The 14,263-nt window shown below is 43.5% G+C and overlaps 1 protein-coding gene across 1 annotated transcript; it reads right to left on the bottom strand.

Moving 5' to 3' along the window:
- Window positions 1-1,508: 1,508 nt before the first annotated feature.
- fam98b (family with sequence similarity 98 member B) lies at window positions 1,509-11,618 on the bottom strand. Its single transcript, XM_035743196.2, has 8 exons — window positions 11,412-11,618; window positions 10,954-11,102; window positions 7,099-7,227; window positions 6,768-6,934; window positions 6,514-6,594; window positions 6,277-6,393; window positions 2,679-2,846; window positions 1,509-2,531 (listed from the first exon to the last, which is right to left on the bottom strand). The coding sequence occupies exons 1-8, from the start codon at window positions 11,447-11,449 to the stop codon at window positions 2,259-2,261; spliced, it is 1,122 nt and encodes a 373-aa protein (XP_035599089.1). The 5' UTR covers window positions 11,450-11,618; the 3' UTR covers window positions 1,509-2,258.
- Between the last annotated feature and the right edge of the window lie 2,645 nt (window positions 11,619-14,263).

Genomic DNA, 14,263 nt, shown 5'->3' with positions numbered 1-14,263 from the left:
TTACATTTACATTTAAGTCATTTAGCAGACGCTCTTATCCAGAGCGACTTACAAATTGGTGCATACACCTTATGACAACCAGTGGAACAGCCACTTGCATCTAAATCTTGTTGGGGGAGAAGGGGGGTGAGAAGGATTACTTACCCTTACTTACCCTATCCTAGGTATTCCTTGAAGAGGTGGGGTTTCAGGTGTCTCCGGAAGGTGGTGATTGACTCCGCTGTCCTGGCGTCGTGAGGGAGTTTGTTCCACCATTGGGGGCCAGAGCAGCGAACAGTTTTGACTGGGCTGAGCGGGAACTGTACTTCCTCAGTGGTAGGGAGGCGAGCAGGCCAGAGGTGGATGAACGCAGTGCCCTTGTTTGGGTGTAGGGCCTGATCAGAGCCTGGAGGTACTGAGGTGCCGTTCCCCTCACAGCTCCGTAGGCGAGCACCATGGTCTTGTAGCGGATGCGAGCTTCAACTGGAAGCCAGTGGAGAGAGCGGAGGAGCGGGGTGACGTGAGAGAACTTGGGAAGGTTGAACACCAGACGGGCTGCGGCGTTCTGGATGAGTTGTAGGGGTTTAATGGCACAGGCAGGGAGCCCAGCCAACAGCGAGTTGCAGTAATCAAGACGGGAGATGACAAGTGCCTGGATTAGGACCTGCGCCGCTTCCTGTGTGAGGCAGGGTCGTACTCTGCGGATGTTGTAGAGCATGAACCTACAGGAACGGGACACCGCCTTGATGTTAGTTGAGAACGTCAGGGTGTTGTCCAGGATCACGCCAAGGTTCTTAGCGCTCTGGGAGGAGGACACAATGGAGTTGTCAACCGTGATGGCGAGATCATGGAACGGGCAGTCCTTCCCCGGGAGGAAGAGGAGCTCCGTCTTGCTGAGGTTCAGCTTGAGGTGGTGATCCGTCATCCACACTGATATGTCTGCCAGACATGCAGAGATGCGATTCGCCACCTGGTCATCAGAAGGGGGAAAGGAGAAGATTAATTGTGTGTCGTCTGCATAGCAATGATAGGAGAGACCATGTGAGGTTATGACAGAGCCAAGTGACTTGGTGTATAGCGAGAATAAGAGAGGGCCTAGAACAGAGCCCTGGGGGACACCAGTGGTGAGAGCGCGTGGTGAGGAGACAGATTCTCGCCACGCCACCTGGTAGGAGCGACCTGTCAGGTAGGACGCAATCCAAGCGTGGGCCGCGCCGGAGATGCCCAACTCGGAGAGGGTGGAGAGGAGGATCTGATGGTTCACAGTATCGAAGGCAGCCGATAGGTCTAGAAGGATGAGAGCAGAGGAGAGAGAGTTAGCTTTAGCAGTGCGGAGCGCCTCCGTGATACAGAGAAGAGCAGTCTCAGTTGAATGACTAGTCTTGAAACCTGACTGATTTGGATCAAGAAGGTCATTCTGAGAGAGATAGCGGTAGAGCTGGCCAAGGACGGCACGCTCAAGAGTTTTGGAGAGAAAGAGAGAAGGATACTGGTCTGTAGTTGTTGACATCGGAGGGATCGGGAGAAGGTCAGACATGCACCTAGCCCCATGCTCGGTTGCTGATGACTTCAAGGAGCAGGACAAGACACCCTCCTTTTGACTGATATAAGGGCATGTACGTGATAGGCCTATCTGGCTTGTATGATAATATGGTCATAATGCTTCTTGACAGTGTCATAAAGTGTATTTTCTTAGTCCAAGTAAAAAATAAAAAAAACAGGATGGTCCTAAATCTTCATGACTGTCATAAAAAGTATTTTCTACAAGTTAAAACATTTAAAAAAAATACATGACTAAACAAAAACAAAGGATTTAAAGAGAAACTTTCAAATGAAAGGACATTTCTTGGCAGGGAAAATCTAATTTGAATAAATGTGGGTTGACACTTATGTAGGTGTCATAACCAGCAATAAAATAGCGCAATGTCACAACCGGTGTAAATATATGCATCATGACAGTGTCATAACGTGTTAACACTGGGTATCAAGTAAAGTGTTACCAGAATAATAGAATAAATCTATTACAAAAATGGTCAGTGAGTTTGACTCGTTGCTTCTACAACGATCCTCAGCAGCACAGTTCATAACAGCATTGAAAATGAACACAAAAATGGGTGACAAATATTTTGGAGTGTTCCTACAGTAGCATTCTGTAAATCTCAGTCAAGTCCACATCACTCCAAATAAACAATGCCTTAGTGTTGCCCTTAGCGAAGCAGGTACACATGAGTAGGTTTCAGTTAACACTGTTTGGCTTTTCAGTCAAAAATAAATCATTGTTAGTATTGATAACGTCCTCTCTTTCCTCCGTGACCCCAACCAACGCCCCCTCCTACTCCACCCCCTCCTCGCCAGCCACCCTTACCACCTCCCCAACTACCACCACCTCCCCAACTACCACCACCTCCCCAACTACCACCACCTCCCCAACTACCACCACCACGACCGCCAAAACCTCCGTCTTGTCTCTTCTGCCAGGCTGGCATCTCAGGGAGGGGGGCATCTATCTCAGAGGGCCGACCACCGCGATCTGGCACCCTTCCCATCAGGATCTATAGAAGTGAAATACAAATCGTAGGTCAATGACAGGACAATGGCTGGGGACCATGGACCCTCATTTGGTCAGTTACAATGCTTTGTCCTAAAGACAACACTCAGACATTTGCACACAATGAACTTTGGGTCCCATTCCACAGTACCTTATTGACGGCACAGGCAGTATTCTTTCTGCTTGAGCCACTGCTGGTCTTCACCACGTTGCATATGTCCTCCCTGGCTGCCAGCAGGTGAGCCATGCCCACAGATGACATCTGGGCCAGGGAGTGTCTCTTAGGCTGGTAGGCCCTGGCCATACAGTCAACTCTCTCCTAACAGAAAAGACAGACGGGTAAGTTTGTTGAGCATAGGACATGCACAATGAGATTCTTCATAGAGAGCAGAAAGGGTGTAGCCTGCCGATTAAGGACAGTATCACGAGTAGCACTGTGTCCTGATGAGGAAAGGGCGTCACTTTAGACCAGGGATGTGCAGAAGGCACCACTTTTGGCCTGAAGATCAAACTTTTTTTGGGGGGGGGGGGATTTGACACCTACTCATTCAAGGGTTTTTCTTTATTTTACTAATTGTCTACATTGTACAATAATAATGTAGACATCAAAACTATGAAATAACACATATGGAATCATGTAGTAACCAAAAGTGTTAAACAAATCAAAATATATTTGAGATTCTTCAAAGTAGCCATCCTTTGCCTTGATGACAACTTCGCACACTCTTAGCAATCTCTCAACCAGCTTCACCTGGAAGGCTTTTGAAAGTTTCTTCAAGTGCAATCGCAAAAAAACCATCAAGCGCTATGATGAAACTGGTTCTCATGAGGACTGCCACAGGAAAGAAAGACCCTGCATTACCTCTGCTGCAGAGGATAAGTTCATTAGGGTTGACTTTCTGCAAATAAACCACTACTAAAGGACACCAATTATAAGAAGATACTTTCTTGGACCAACAAACACGAGCAATGGACATTAGACCAGGGGAAATCTGTCCTTTGGTCTCATGAGTCCAATGTGAGATTTTTTGTTCCAACCGATGTGTCTTTGTGTGAGACAGAGATCATCTGTTCGAAGCATGGAGGTGGTGTGATGGTGTGGGAGTGCTTTGCTGGTGACAATGTCTGATTTAACCAGCATGGCTACCACAGCATTCTGCAGCGATTACCAAGGAGAGTGATGGAGTGTTTCATCAGATGACCTGGCCTACAAAATCACCCAACCTCAGCCCAATTGAGATGGTTTGGGATGAATTGGACCGCAGAGTGAAGGAAAAACAACCAACAAGTGCTCAGCATATGTGGGAACTCCAAGATTGTTGGAAAAGCATTCCAGGTAAAGCTGGTTGAGAGAATGCTAAGAGTGTGCGAAGCTGTCATCAAGGCAAAGAATGGCTATTTTGAAGATTCTGTGTGTTATTTCATTAGTTCTGATGTCTTCACTATTATTCTACAATGCAGAAAATAGTACAAATAAAGTGAGTAGGTGTGTCCACTCCAAACTGTTGACTGGTAGTGCAAGTATTCAGACCCTTTACTCAGTACTTTGTTGAAGCACCTTTAGCAGTGATTGCAGCCTCAAGTCTTCTTGGGTATGTCCCTACAAGCTTGGCACACCTGTATTTGCGGGGGTTTCTCCCATTTGTCTCTGCAGATCCTCTCAAGCACTGTCAGGTTTGAAGGGGAGAGTCGCTGCACAGCTATTTTCAGGTCTCTCCAGAGGTGTTAGATCGGGTTCAAGTCCGGGCTCTGGCTGGGCCACTCAAGGACATTCAGAGACTTGTCCTGAAGCCACTCCTGCGTTGTCTTGACTGTGTGCTTAGGGTCGTTGTCCTGATGGAAGGTGAACCTTCACCCCAGTCTGAGGTCCTGAGCAGGTTATCATCAAGCATCTCTCTGTACTTTGCTCTGTTCATCTTTCCCTCAATCCTCCAGTTGTAGAAACTTCTCAAGGATGATCAATGGAAACAGGATGCACTTGAGCTCAATTTCAAGTTTCATAGCAAAGGGTCTGAATACTTATGTAAATAAGATGTTTATTATTATTTATATATTTGCAAAAAAACTTCCCTTTGTCATTATGGGGTATTGGGTGTAGATTGATGAGGACATTGTTTTATTTAATACATTTTAGAATAAGGCTGTAATGTAACACCATTTGGGAAAATGTATTAGCCCATTTCAGCTAACATTTTGTAGATTGTTAAGTGAGCTGGCCGTATTAGCTAAACTTGTAGTAATCATGGTCAAATTACCGACTGGGGGGGGGGGGCACCATTGGTTTTCTTAGTCATGGTCACTCAGCTATATTAAAAACTGCAAACATTGTTCTCCATCCTTTAGCAAAATGTGTATAATTGCAGTCAATTAGTTATAAAATTACAAAACCTTCTCTCCACCCCATGGCAAAGTGTAGAATTGTAGAATTGCAGAAACTTGCTTTAATTCTAACATTTTCTCTACACACCACGGCAAAATGTGTAAAATTACAGGAAATTAAGTGGAAAACATGTTTTTTGTTTGTTCTTGCCGCTGTCAAGAGGGGGGCCGTTAAAAATGCTTTGCTCAGAAGGCAGTGGAGGGGGGATAGCAGCAATTTTGCCTAGGGCCCCCAATAGGCTCGGGCCGGCTCTGACTGCATTTTTATTTATTTCACCTTTATTTAAACAGGTAGGCAAGTTGAGAACAAGTTCTCATTTACAATTGCGACCTGGCCAAGATAAAGCCAAGCAGTTCGACACATACAACACAGAGTTACACATGGAGTAAAACAACCATACAGTCAATAATACAATAGAAAAATAAGTCTATATACAATGTGAGCAAATGAGGCGAGATAAGGGAGGTAAAAGGCAAAAAAAAAGGCCATGGTGGCAAAGTAAATACAATATAGCAAGTAAAACACTGAAATGGTAGATTTGCAGTAGAAGAATGTGCAAAGTAGAGATATAAATAATGGGGTGCAAAGGAGCTAAATAAATAAATACAGTAGGGGAGGAGGTAGTTGTTTGGGCTAAATTATAGATGGGCTATGTACAGGTGCAGTAATCTGTGAGCTGCTCTGACAGCTGGTGCTTAAAGCTAGTGAGAGAGATAAGTGTTTCCAGTTGAGATTTTTGTAGTTTGTTCCAGTCATTGGCAGCAGTGAACTGGAAGGAGAGGCGGCCAAAGGAAGAATTGTTTTTTTAGGGTGACCAGAGAGATTTACCTGCTGGAGCGCGTGCTACAGGTGGGTGCTGCTATGGTGACCAGCAAGCTGAGATAAGGGGGGACTTTACCTAACAGGGTCTTGTGGATGACCTGGAGCCAGTGGGTTTGGCAACGAGTATGAAGCGAGGGCCAGCCAACGAGAGTGTACAGGTCGCAGTGGTGGGTAGTATATGGGGCTTAGGTGACAAAACGGATGGCACTGTGATAGACTGCATGCAATTTATTGAGATGGGTAATGGAGGCTATTTTGTAAATGACATCGCTGAAGTTGAGGATCGGTAGGATGGTCAGTTTTACGAGGGTATGTTTGGCAGCATGAGTTGCGAAATAGGAAGCCAATTCTAGATTTAACTCCGGATTGGAGATGTTTGATTTGAGTCTGGAAGGAGAGTTTACAGTCTAACCAGACACCTAGGTATTTGTAGTTGTCCACATATTCATGTGTGGGTATGACTTCAGATTTTTTGTGGCCCCCATCCCCATCAAAGTTGACCATGCCTGCTTTAGACTATTGAGATGCACCCAAAGACTCCACCTGCCTTGGCTCTGTCTGACCAGCCGAAAGACTGCACAGTGACGTCCAGACGTTTGATCAGCAGCCTCCGCCGACACTCATACTGTGAGGACAGGACCGTGTTGATCTGCTCCAGCCTTTCCTGTGGATATAGACAAGGCCCAGAGTCAATGGACACACTTGACATCTCCTCATGCCTTAGCAGGAATTCTGAATATTGCCTGCACGAAAATGGGTTAAAGTCTGAATGTAGTCTGCTTACCCACTGTTCATTGTCGAGATTGTTCTTCAGCACTGGCTTTCCAATGTGATCCTTTGGAAGCTCTTGAAGAACTGCGTTTATCTGGAAATACAGATATACAATGCATTTGTTGAATACAAAGATAATGATACAATCAAAGGCTATGCATTCGGCACTTTCTCACAGACTTTCTATTGGGTTAATGAAGGCCATTTTTATACCAGACCTGAGCCTAGGGAGGAAGCATCGGGTGTGCAAGACCAACTTAGACACACCTTTTTTTCTATCCCGGAGAACAGCTCTACTACTTCCTGCCCTCTTGGCTCTGGGAGCTTCAGTGTTTCACAGATTGCCTGGAGATCGTTTCGGTCTTTGTCTTGTTTGTCCTCAACAAGTCGGCTCTTCACAATCTGTGCAGCTTGTACCTCTGAGCTTAAAAACACTGCAGAATAAAGATGTGAGCCACAGGTAAAACTCGCATTCAATGTAAAATGGAAACTGTAAAATATATGTCAGAACCATGGCAGATCAGCAACACCAAAAGGGTATCATAACATGAGGGTACTCAGACCCGTTTTCTGAACAAATGGTCACGTCAGTACTTACATACTAGCTTTAAATGGTCTTTTTTATTCTGCAGCCCTCCCTGTAGAATCCCGGAGACAAGGCCTTGATAGGGGCACTCCAACTCCTTCAGCATACCACTCATCTCAAACCGAAGGCCATCAGTATCACCTAAACACAACGTGAAATGTTGTGGGCATTTAGTAGAAATCCACTTTTTCGAGCTGAAAGACGATGGCCAGAGCTTACCCATGATGTTGCGCAACAATTTAAGTCAATAAGTCTGAGTTGTAGTCAAAGTATGATATATTTGAGCTTGAAGTGACAAATCTGAACTGATCACTTGGTGCAAATCTGTGAATGTGGTGTCTTTTCCTATGATATTACAAATTGTTTTCAGCCTATATTTCGTTTCAGGGCTGGGTTTTATTTAAATGTTACCACCCACTAGCATGGCATTGTTTCATAATCAGAAACAGCTGTAATGTTATTCCTATTTGCGGCTGAGATGAGCCAATAAGCAGTGTTGTGTTGGAGACCACCTAAATCCAGACCGATTCCAGAGCAAATCGAGTCCGAGCCAAGAACGGAGGGGGGAGCCGAGAGCGATTTAAGACCGAGAGGGGTCCGAGACTAATTCAAGACCATGATTGTAATTTTGTCAAATCACCACCATAATAAGAGTTCAAAATGTCCAGTATGTCAGTGTTCATATTTCAGAACATATGGATTGTTTAGACATTCAGAAAGGTTAAAAAAATGCATGCCGAGGGAAAATAGAACCACTAACCCAAAGACAGTGGGGATGTTTCTGATGTCCAAGCCTATGGCTGACTTAGCTAGCTAGAATTTGTCCGATTCCGATATATTGTATATTCCTAGTTTTTACCAAATTAACTACATAACATTGTAATAATTTATTTGAATGGTAGATCTCCATTGATAAACTGGGTAAATCAAGGTGTAACCTAGGCCTATTATGATTGCATATTTAATAGGAGTGTGTGCATGCATTGCGTCCATTTGGGACTTATTTTATTGAACGGATCAACAGCATTTACAGTTGAAGTCGGAATTTTACATACACTTAAGTTGGAGTCATTAAAACTTTTTAACAAACTATAGTTTTGGCAAGTCGGTTAGGACATCTACTTTGTGCATGACAAGTTATTTTACCAACAATTGTTTAAAGACAGATTAGTTCACTGTATCACAATTCCAGTGGGTCAGAAGTTTACATACAGCTTGGAAAATTCCAGAAAATGATGTCATGCTTTAGAAGCTTCTGTTAGGCTAATTGACATCATTTGAATCAATTGGAGGTGTACCTGTGGATGTATTTCAAGGCCTTACCTTCAAACTCAGTGATCTTTGCTTGACATCATGGGAATATCAAAAAAAATCTGCCAAGACCTCAGAGAAAAAAAAACTGTAGACCTCCACAAGTCAGGTTCGTCCTTGGGAGCAATTTCCACATGCCTGAAGTTATCACGCTCATCTGTACAAGCAATAGTATGCATGTACAAACATCATGAAACCACACAGCCGTCATACCGCTCAGGAAGAAGACGCGTTCTGTCTCCTTGAGATGAACGTACTTTGGTGCGAAAAGTGCAAATCAATCCCAGAACCGCAAAGGACCGTGTGAAGTCAAGGTATTGGAGTGGACATCACAAACCCTGACCACAATCCTATAAAACATTTGTGGGCAGAACTGAAAAAGCGTGTACTAGCCAGGAGGCCTACAAACCTGACTCAGTTACACCAGCTCTGTCAGGAGGAATGGGCCAAAATTCACCCAATTTATTGCGGGAAGCTTGTGGAAGGAAACGTTTGACCAAAGTTAAACAATTTAAAGGCCATGCCACCAAATACTAATTGAGTGTAAACTTCTGACCCACTGGGAATGTGATGAAAGAAATAAAAGTTGAGTTGAAATGTATTTGGCTAAAGTGTATGTAAACTTCTGACTTCAACTGTACATAGAAGTAGCTAAACTTAAAACAGCAATGACGTCATTCATGGGGCGAGAAGGGGGGGGTGGCACGGAGTCAGTTTGCTGAGGCAATAGATCATCTTTGGGAGAGACGTCAGAGAGAGACAGATTAAGTGAATTAATAAAGTTTTGGTGGCAATCAGCTTTGAAATCAGCGTATTTTGCATTATGGTTTGCACAAAGTACCAGGGTAGTGAATTGATGATCGCTTCAGCTGTAAGCCAACAAGAAAAGATAGCTTGGTTATCGTCGCTGCACAGCTATTTTCAGGCTCAAACATAAAATCTATTTAGATTTGTTGAACACTTTTTTTGGTTACTACTAAAGTAGAAAATAGTCTAAATAAAGAAAACCCTTGAAATAGTTTCTGTGTACAAACTTTTGACTGTTATTGTACATAGAGAAATTATAATTTTGACCACACAGGGTTTTGTAATAATAAAATTGGTGTATAAAATCCCCATCACATTTCCCCAAGCCCAAAATGTCTCCGTCCAACCCCCCATATAGATGTTTTGCTGCAGTGCTGCCTGCCAGCAGTAATCGTGAGAGATTCAACAAACTGTCAATGTTTAGTAACATAGTAGATGCAGTGAACAGTGGGGAGCTGTGAGTTGATGGTTCGGATTACGGGATGCCAAGGTCATATATTCTGATTTTTCTGGTCCAGTTAAAGGGTTGTTCAGATTCACTTAGATCTGTGGACCATACTTTTGGTCAGAATATGAGCTTTTCAAAAGTTGTTTATATATTATAGAGATCAGTCCTTTTGGGAGCCCAGATAATTTAGTTAGAAATCCCATCATTAGATGGTTTAGTAGTGTGTGTGTGTCTTTCACATCTTGGAGAGTGTGCAAAGCTGCCATCAAGGCAAAAGGTGGCTACTTTGAAGAATCTCTAAATTAAATTATTTAAACACTTTTTTGGTTATTACACGAGTGTTATGTTTTACCCCCGTCAAGACCCAGCGTCTCAAGCTCAATGAGGAGTTTGGAGGGTACTATAGTGTTGAATATTGGGCTGTAGGCAATGAACAGCATTCTTACATAGGTATCCCTCTTGTCCACTGCCCTATCCCATCTGGACAAAAGGAATTCCAATGTAAGAACGCTGGTCATTGACTACATTAGCTAGCTAGATAAGGTTAGCATGCTAGCTACACTGACAATACCCTATTTGTTAGTGTTTATCAATTCCACCTGGAAATTTCCACACCCTATTTGTGAAGTCGTCTTCGTCATTCTTTGGAGGTGGAACCTAAACGTGCATTTCCTCTCTTGGACAAGAAACTACATCTAAATAGTGGCGCCAACTTCCTCTGGGGTTCCTTTAACATGGTAATCACTAAAGTATGAAATAACTGGAGACGCTGATTGTTTTCAACCTAATCTACTTATGATGGCATAAACCGATTCATGGACCGTCTATATCCGGGTTGCATCCGGTTGACACGGCTCAACTCCACAAGCACACTAGCACTCAGTGTGTACAGGGAGCAGCACTGACATGCTCATGTCATCCAAAGACATGGGAGACATTGGATGAATATAAAAATTGTATATCTTTGGCTGTGAATGACTGTGGATTTTTTTTTATAAACACAGGGTTGCTATAGTTATTGCTACATACCTTTGTGGATGTTTAGTGCACAAAGGTAATGACTAAAGTGTTTCATTTGGAATTTTCAAACCTGACTTCTCTATGTGGTCGTCTATGGAAATTGTCTTTCTGGGTCGAACTTCAGTTAAACTGCAGTACTGAGTAAGACCGTATGTGCAGTCGAAACCATGCTTCTAGACCGGAAGCCTGGCCCATTGGTTACATTAACTGGGTAGTATGTGATTTAACAAAACAGTGAGAGGCAGTGAGAGGTGATGATGTCTGATGGTATTTTGGCTCACCATAACCTGATGTACTGCTCTCTTCCAGGTCACATAACGGTGTCAGACGGGATTTAAACCACATACAAAGGTTGATATACTCAGGTGATGACAGTCCACCTTCACATGCTTTGACAAGCGTCTCCTCATCCTGCAGAGGTCCGTCATACCTGCGCACCAAAAGACAAATTTAGCTCGAGAACCCAGGGCGGCATACATACGTAATTTACGTCGTAATGCGCTAGTATTAGCATACCGAACATGCATGGATGGGAAAGCAAGCTAGCATCGAATCATGATAGGACTTGGATTTTGCATGGATGCAATTGCGAACTAATGAGCATATACGTTGAATACCACTGTCTAGGACGAATACACTATATTGACAACACCCATGTACATTTGCTAGCTAGCGGTTAATCGCTGATTGAGCAGCGTAACCCGTGATGCCATGAGATGACGGAGCGTGGTTTGCTTACCCGATTTGTTCCAGAACATCTAAAATATCACGTTCCATTGTGGCAGACAACAATATCAGCAGATTCCTTCAAAGTTATACATGTAACTGATATAAACGTGAGTGTATTGACATTGTGAGACACAAACATACATTATTAGCTTAATTCATCGGCTAGCTAAAACCATCCCGAGAGTCAGAAGTAACGGAAATTAAATCCGTAGTGGAACATTCATGTTGGTTACTTTTGTTCCGCTCAGTGTGTTCCCTTCATAGAGATAGATAGAGGACTCTACTGTCCAAAAGCCTGCTTTAGCATGGGAAGGGTTTTGAAGTAGTCAAGTGGGACCAGTGTGTTATAAATAACATTAGCGTGAGCAACAATAGGGAAATCGCTGATTTGCCGTTAAAATAAATGTCCCCCATTGAAACTGACGCAAACTGATGGAAACATTTTTTTTATTTCACCTTTATTTAACCAGGTAGGCTAGTTGAGAACAAGTTCTCATTTGCAACTGCGACCTGGCCAAGATAAAGCATAGCAGTCTGAACAGACAACACAGAGTTACACATGGAGTAAACAATTAACAAGTCAATAAGGGAGTCTATATACATTGTGTGCAAAAGGCATGAGAAGGTAGGCGAATAATTAAAATTTTGCAGATTAACACATGCCACAGTTGGACAAGATAAGGCTAAACAAGACTGGAATGTTGTTATATAAATTAAAGAAAATACAATTATTAGTTAATCTGACCAAAGAAAATCTGTTTAAATCGCACTGTGGATGTATTTGGCTTCAGAATTGCATTGGAGGCTTACTTGTATGCACTGTATAGCGTAACCTATGGATTGTGCACCCATGAAATGGGATATTAGCCTACTGGTCCAACTCTCCTTGTGCTTTAAAATGACCCTCCCCCTTGTACTGTAACAGAAATTGAACACCCTCCCCCCTCATATAATTAACTCAAAATAATGTTTATGACCAAAAATAGCAATAACTGTAGCAACCCTGTGTTATAAACGTGGAATTCTTCAGCATGCTTTTGTGGCACAGTTGATGCTACACAGGGATACAGGCCAGAAAGTTGAGGGTTCGCCGGCCTCCACATACGAGCTCACGCTCCCTGCCTCTTTCCTTACACTTCGTTCATAGCCAGCAGCAGACATTGATCAGCTAGGGGGAAATCAGATTTTCAACATTTTGATGCCATATTTATAATTGAATAAAATATATGCAATGAATTTTCCAACAAATAAATTCAGTGCCAATGCACCACACAACCAATAAAGAAAGCATACCGACTTTGGACACTTCAATGCCATGTTTTGGTTTTCAACATCACAAGGCAGGGTAGCCTAGTGGTTAGAGTGTTGGACTAGTAACCGGAAGGTTGCAAGTTCAAACCCCCTCGTTCTGCCCCTGAACAGGCAGTTAACCCACTGTTCCTAGGCCATCATTGAAAATAAGAATTTGTTCTTAACTGACTTGCCTAGTTAAATAAAGGTTAAAAAAAAATTACTATGTAAATCTCAACAAACAGAACCCCCCCTTTTTTAGCCAATAGTCTGACGAGCCAAAATTTGTGCCTGAAAATTGCATACTCCATCACATATGTGCAGATATGTGCACCACGTCATTGCTCTCTGTCTCGCTCTGCTGTGTGTGCTTCTGGCTAGCTGTCACTCAAATGACGAGGGGCTGAAGCTCATTGACTAGAACTCGAATTGGGGGCTGGCCCAACTGGGGTAAAATGTAAGCTTTCAGAAAAACAGTCGCTTTCAAACTAATTAAAGGTAACACAGTACTTCTGATCATAGATTATGCATGTATGAACTATACATTGACACATCAAGCCCAAAGCGGGAGGATTAAAAAATACGTAGTAGTCTAAAGGACTGTGCATTATTTATAATGCACAGTCAACCTCTCTTTCATATCGTCTGAGATCCCCAAGGATTGGAAAGCTGCCGCAGTCATCCCCCTCTTAAAAGGGGGAGACACCCTGGACCCAAACTGTTACAGACCTATATCCATCCTGCCCTGCCTATCTAAGGTCTTCGAAAGCCAAGTCAACAAACAGGTCACTGACCATCTCGAATCCCACCGTACCTTCTCCGCTGTGCAATCTGGTTTCCGAGCCGGTCACGGGTGCACCTCAGCCACACTCAAGGTACTAAACGATATCATAACCGCCATCGATAAAAGACAGTACTGTGCAGCCGTCTTCATCGACCTTGCCAAGGCTTTCGACTCTGTCAATCACCATATTCTTATCGGCAGACTCAGTAGCCTCGGTTTTTCGGATGACTGCCTTGCCTGGTTCACCAATGACTTTGCAGACAGAGTTCAGTGTGTCAAATCGGAGGGCATGCTGTCCGGTCCTCTGGCAGTCTCTATGGGGGTGCCACAGGGTTCAATTCTCGGGCCGACTCTTTTCTCTGTATATATCAATGATGTTGCTCTTGCTGCGGGCGATTCCCTGATCCACCTCTACGCAGACGACACCATTCTATATACTTTCGGCCCGTCATTGGACACTGTGCTATCTAACCTCCAAACGAGCTTCAATGCCATACAACACTCCTTCCGTGGCCTCCAACTGCTCTTAAGCGCTAGTAAAACCAAATGCATGCTTTTCAACCAATCGCTGCCTGCACCCGCATGCCCGACTAGCATCACCACCCTGGATGGTTCCGACCTTGAATATTTGGACATCTATAAGTTCCTAGGTGTCTGGCTAGACTGTAAACTCTCCTTCCAGACTCATATCAAACATCTCCAATAAAAAATCAAATCAATAGTCGGCTTTCTATTCCGCAACAAAGCCTCCTTCACTCACGCCGCCAAGCTTACCCTAGTAAAACTGA

The sequence above is a fragment of the Oncorhynchus keta genome, chromosome 29, assembly GCF_023373465.1.
Source record: "Oncorhynchus keta strain PuntledgeMale-10-30-2019 chromosome 29, Oket_V2, whole genome shotgun sequence".
In the NCBI taxonomy this organism is placed as follows: Eukaryota; Metazoa; Chordata; class Actinopteri; order Salmoniformes; family Salmonidae; genus Oncorhynchus; species Oncorhynchus keta.
This window is presented reverse-complemented; position numbering and strand designations above follow the sequence as displayed.

Excerpts from the sequence above, each read along its gene's own strand:
- fam98b (XM_035743196.2), bottom strand. The coding sequence starts at position 11,449 with ATGGAACGTGATATTTTAGATGTTCTGGAACAAATCGG. Across the intron at positions 6,394-6,513 it reads ATCTCGACAATGAACAGTGG|GAAAGGCTGGAGCAGATCAA; the intron begins GTAAGCAGACTA and ends CTATATCCACAG. Across the intron at positions 2,847-6,276 it reads GCTGGTCAGACAGAGCCAAG|GAGAGAGTTGACTGTATGGC; the intron begins GCAGGTGGAGTC and ends CTTTTCTGTTAG.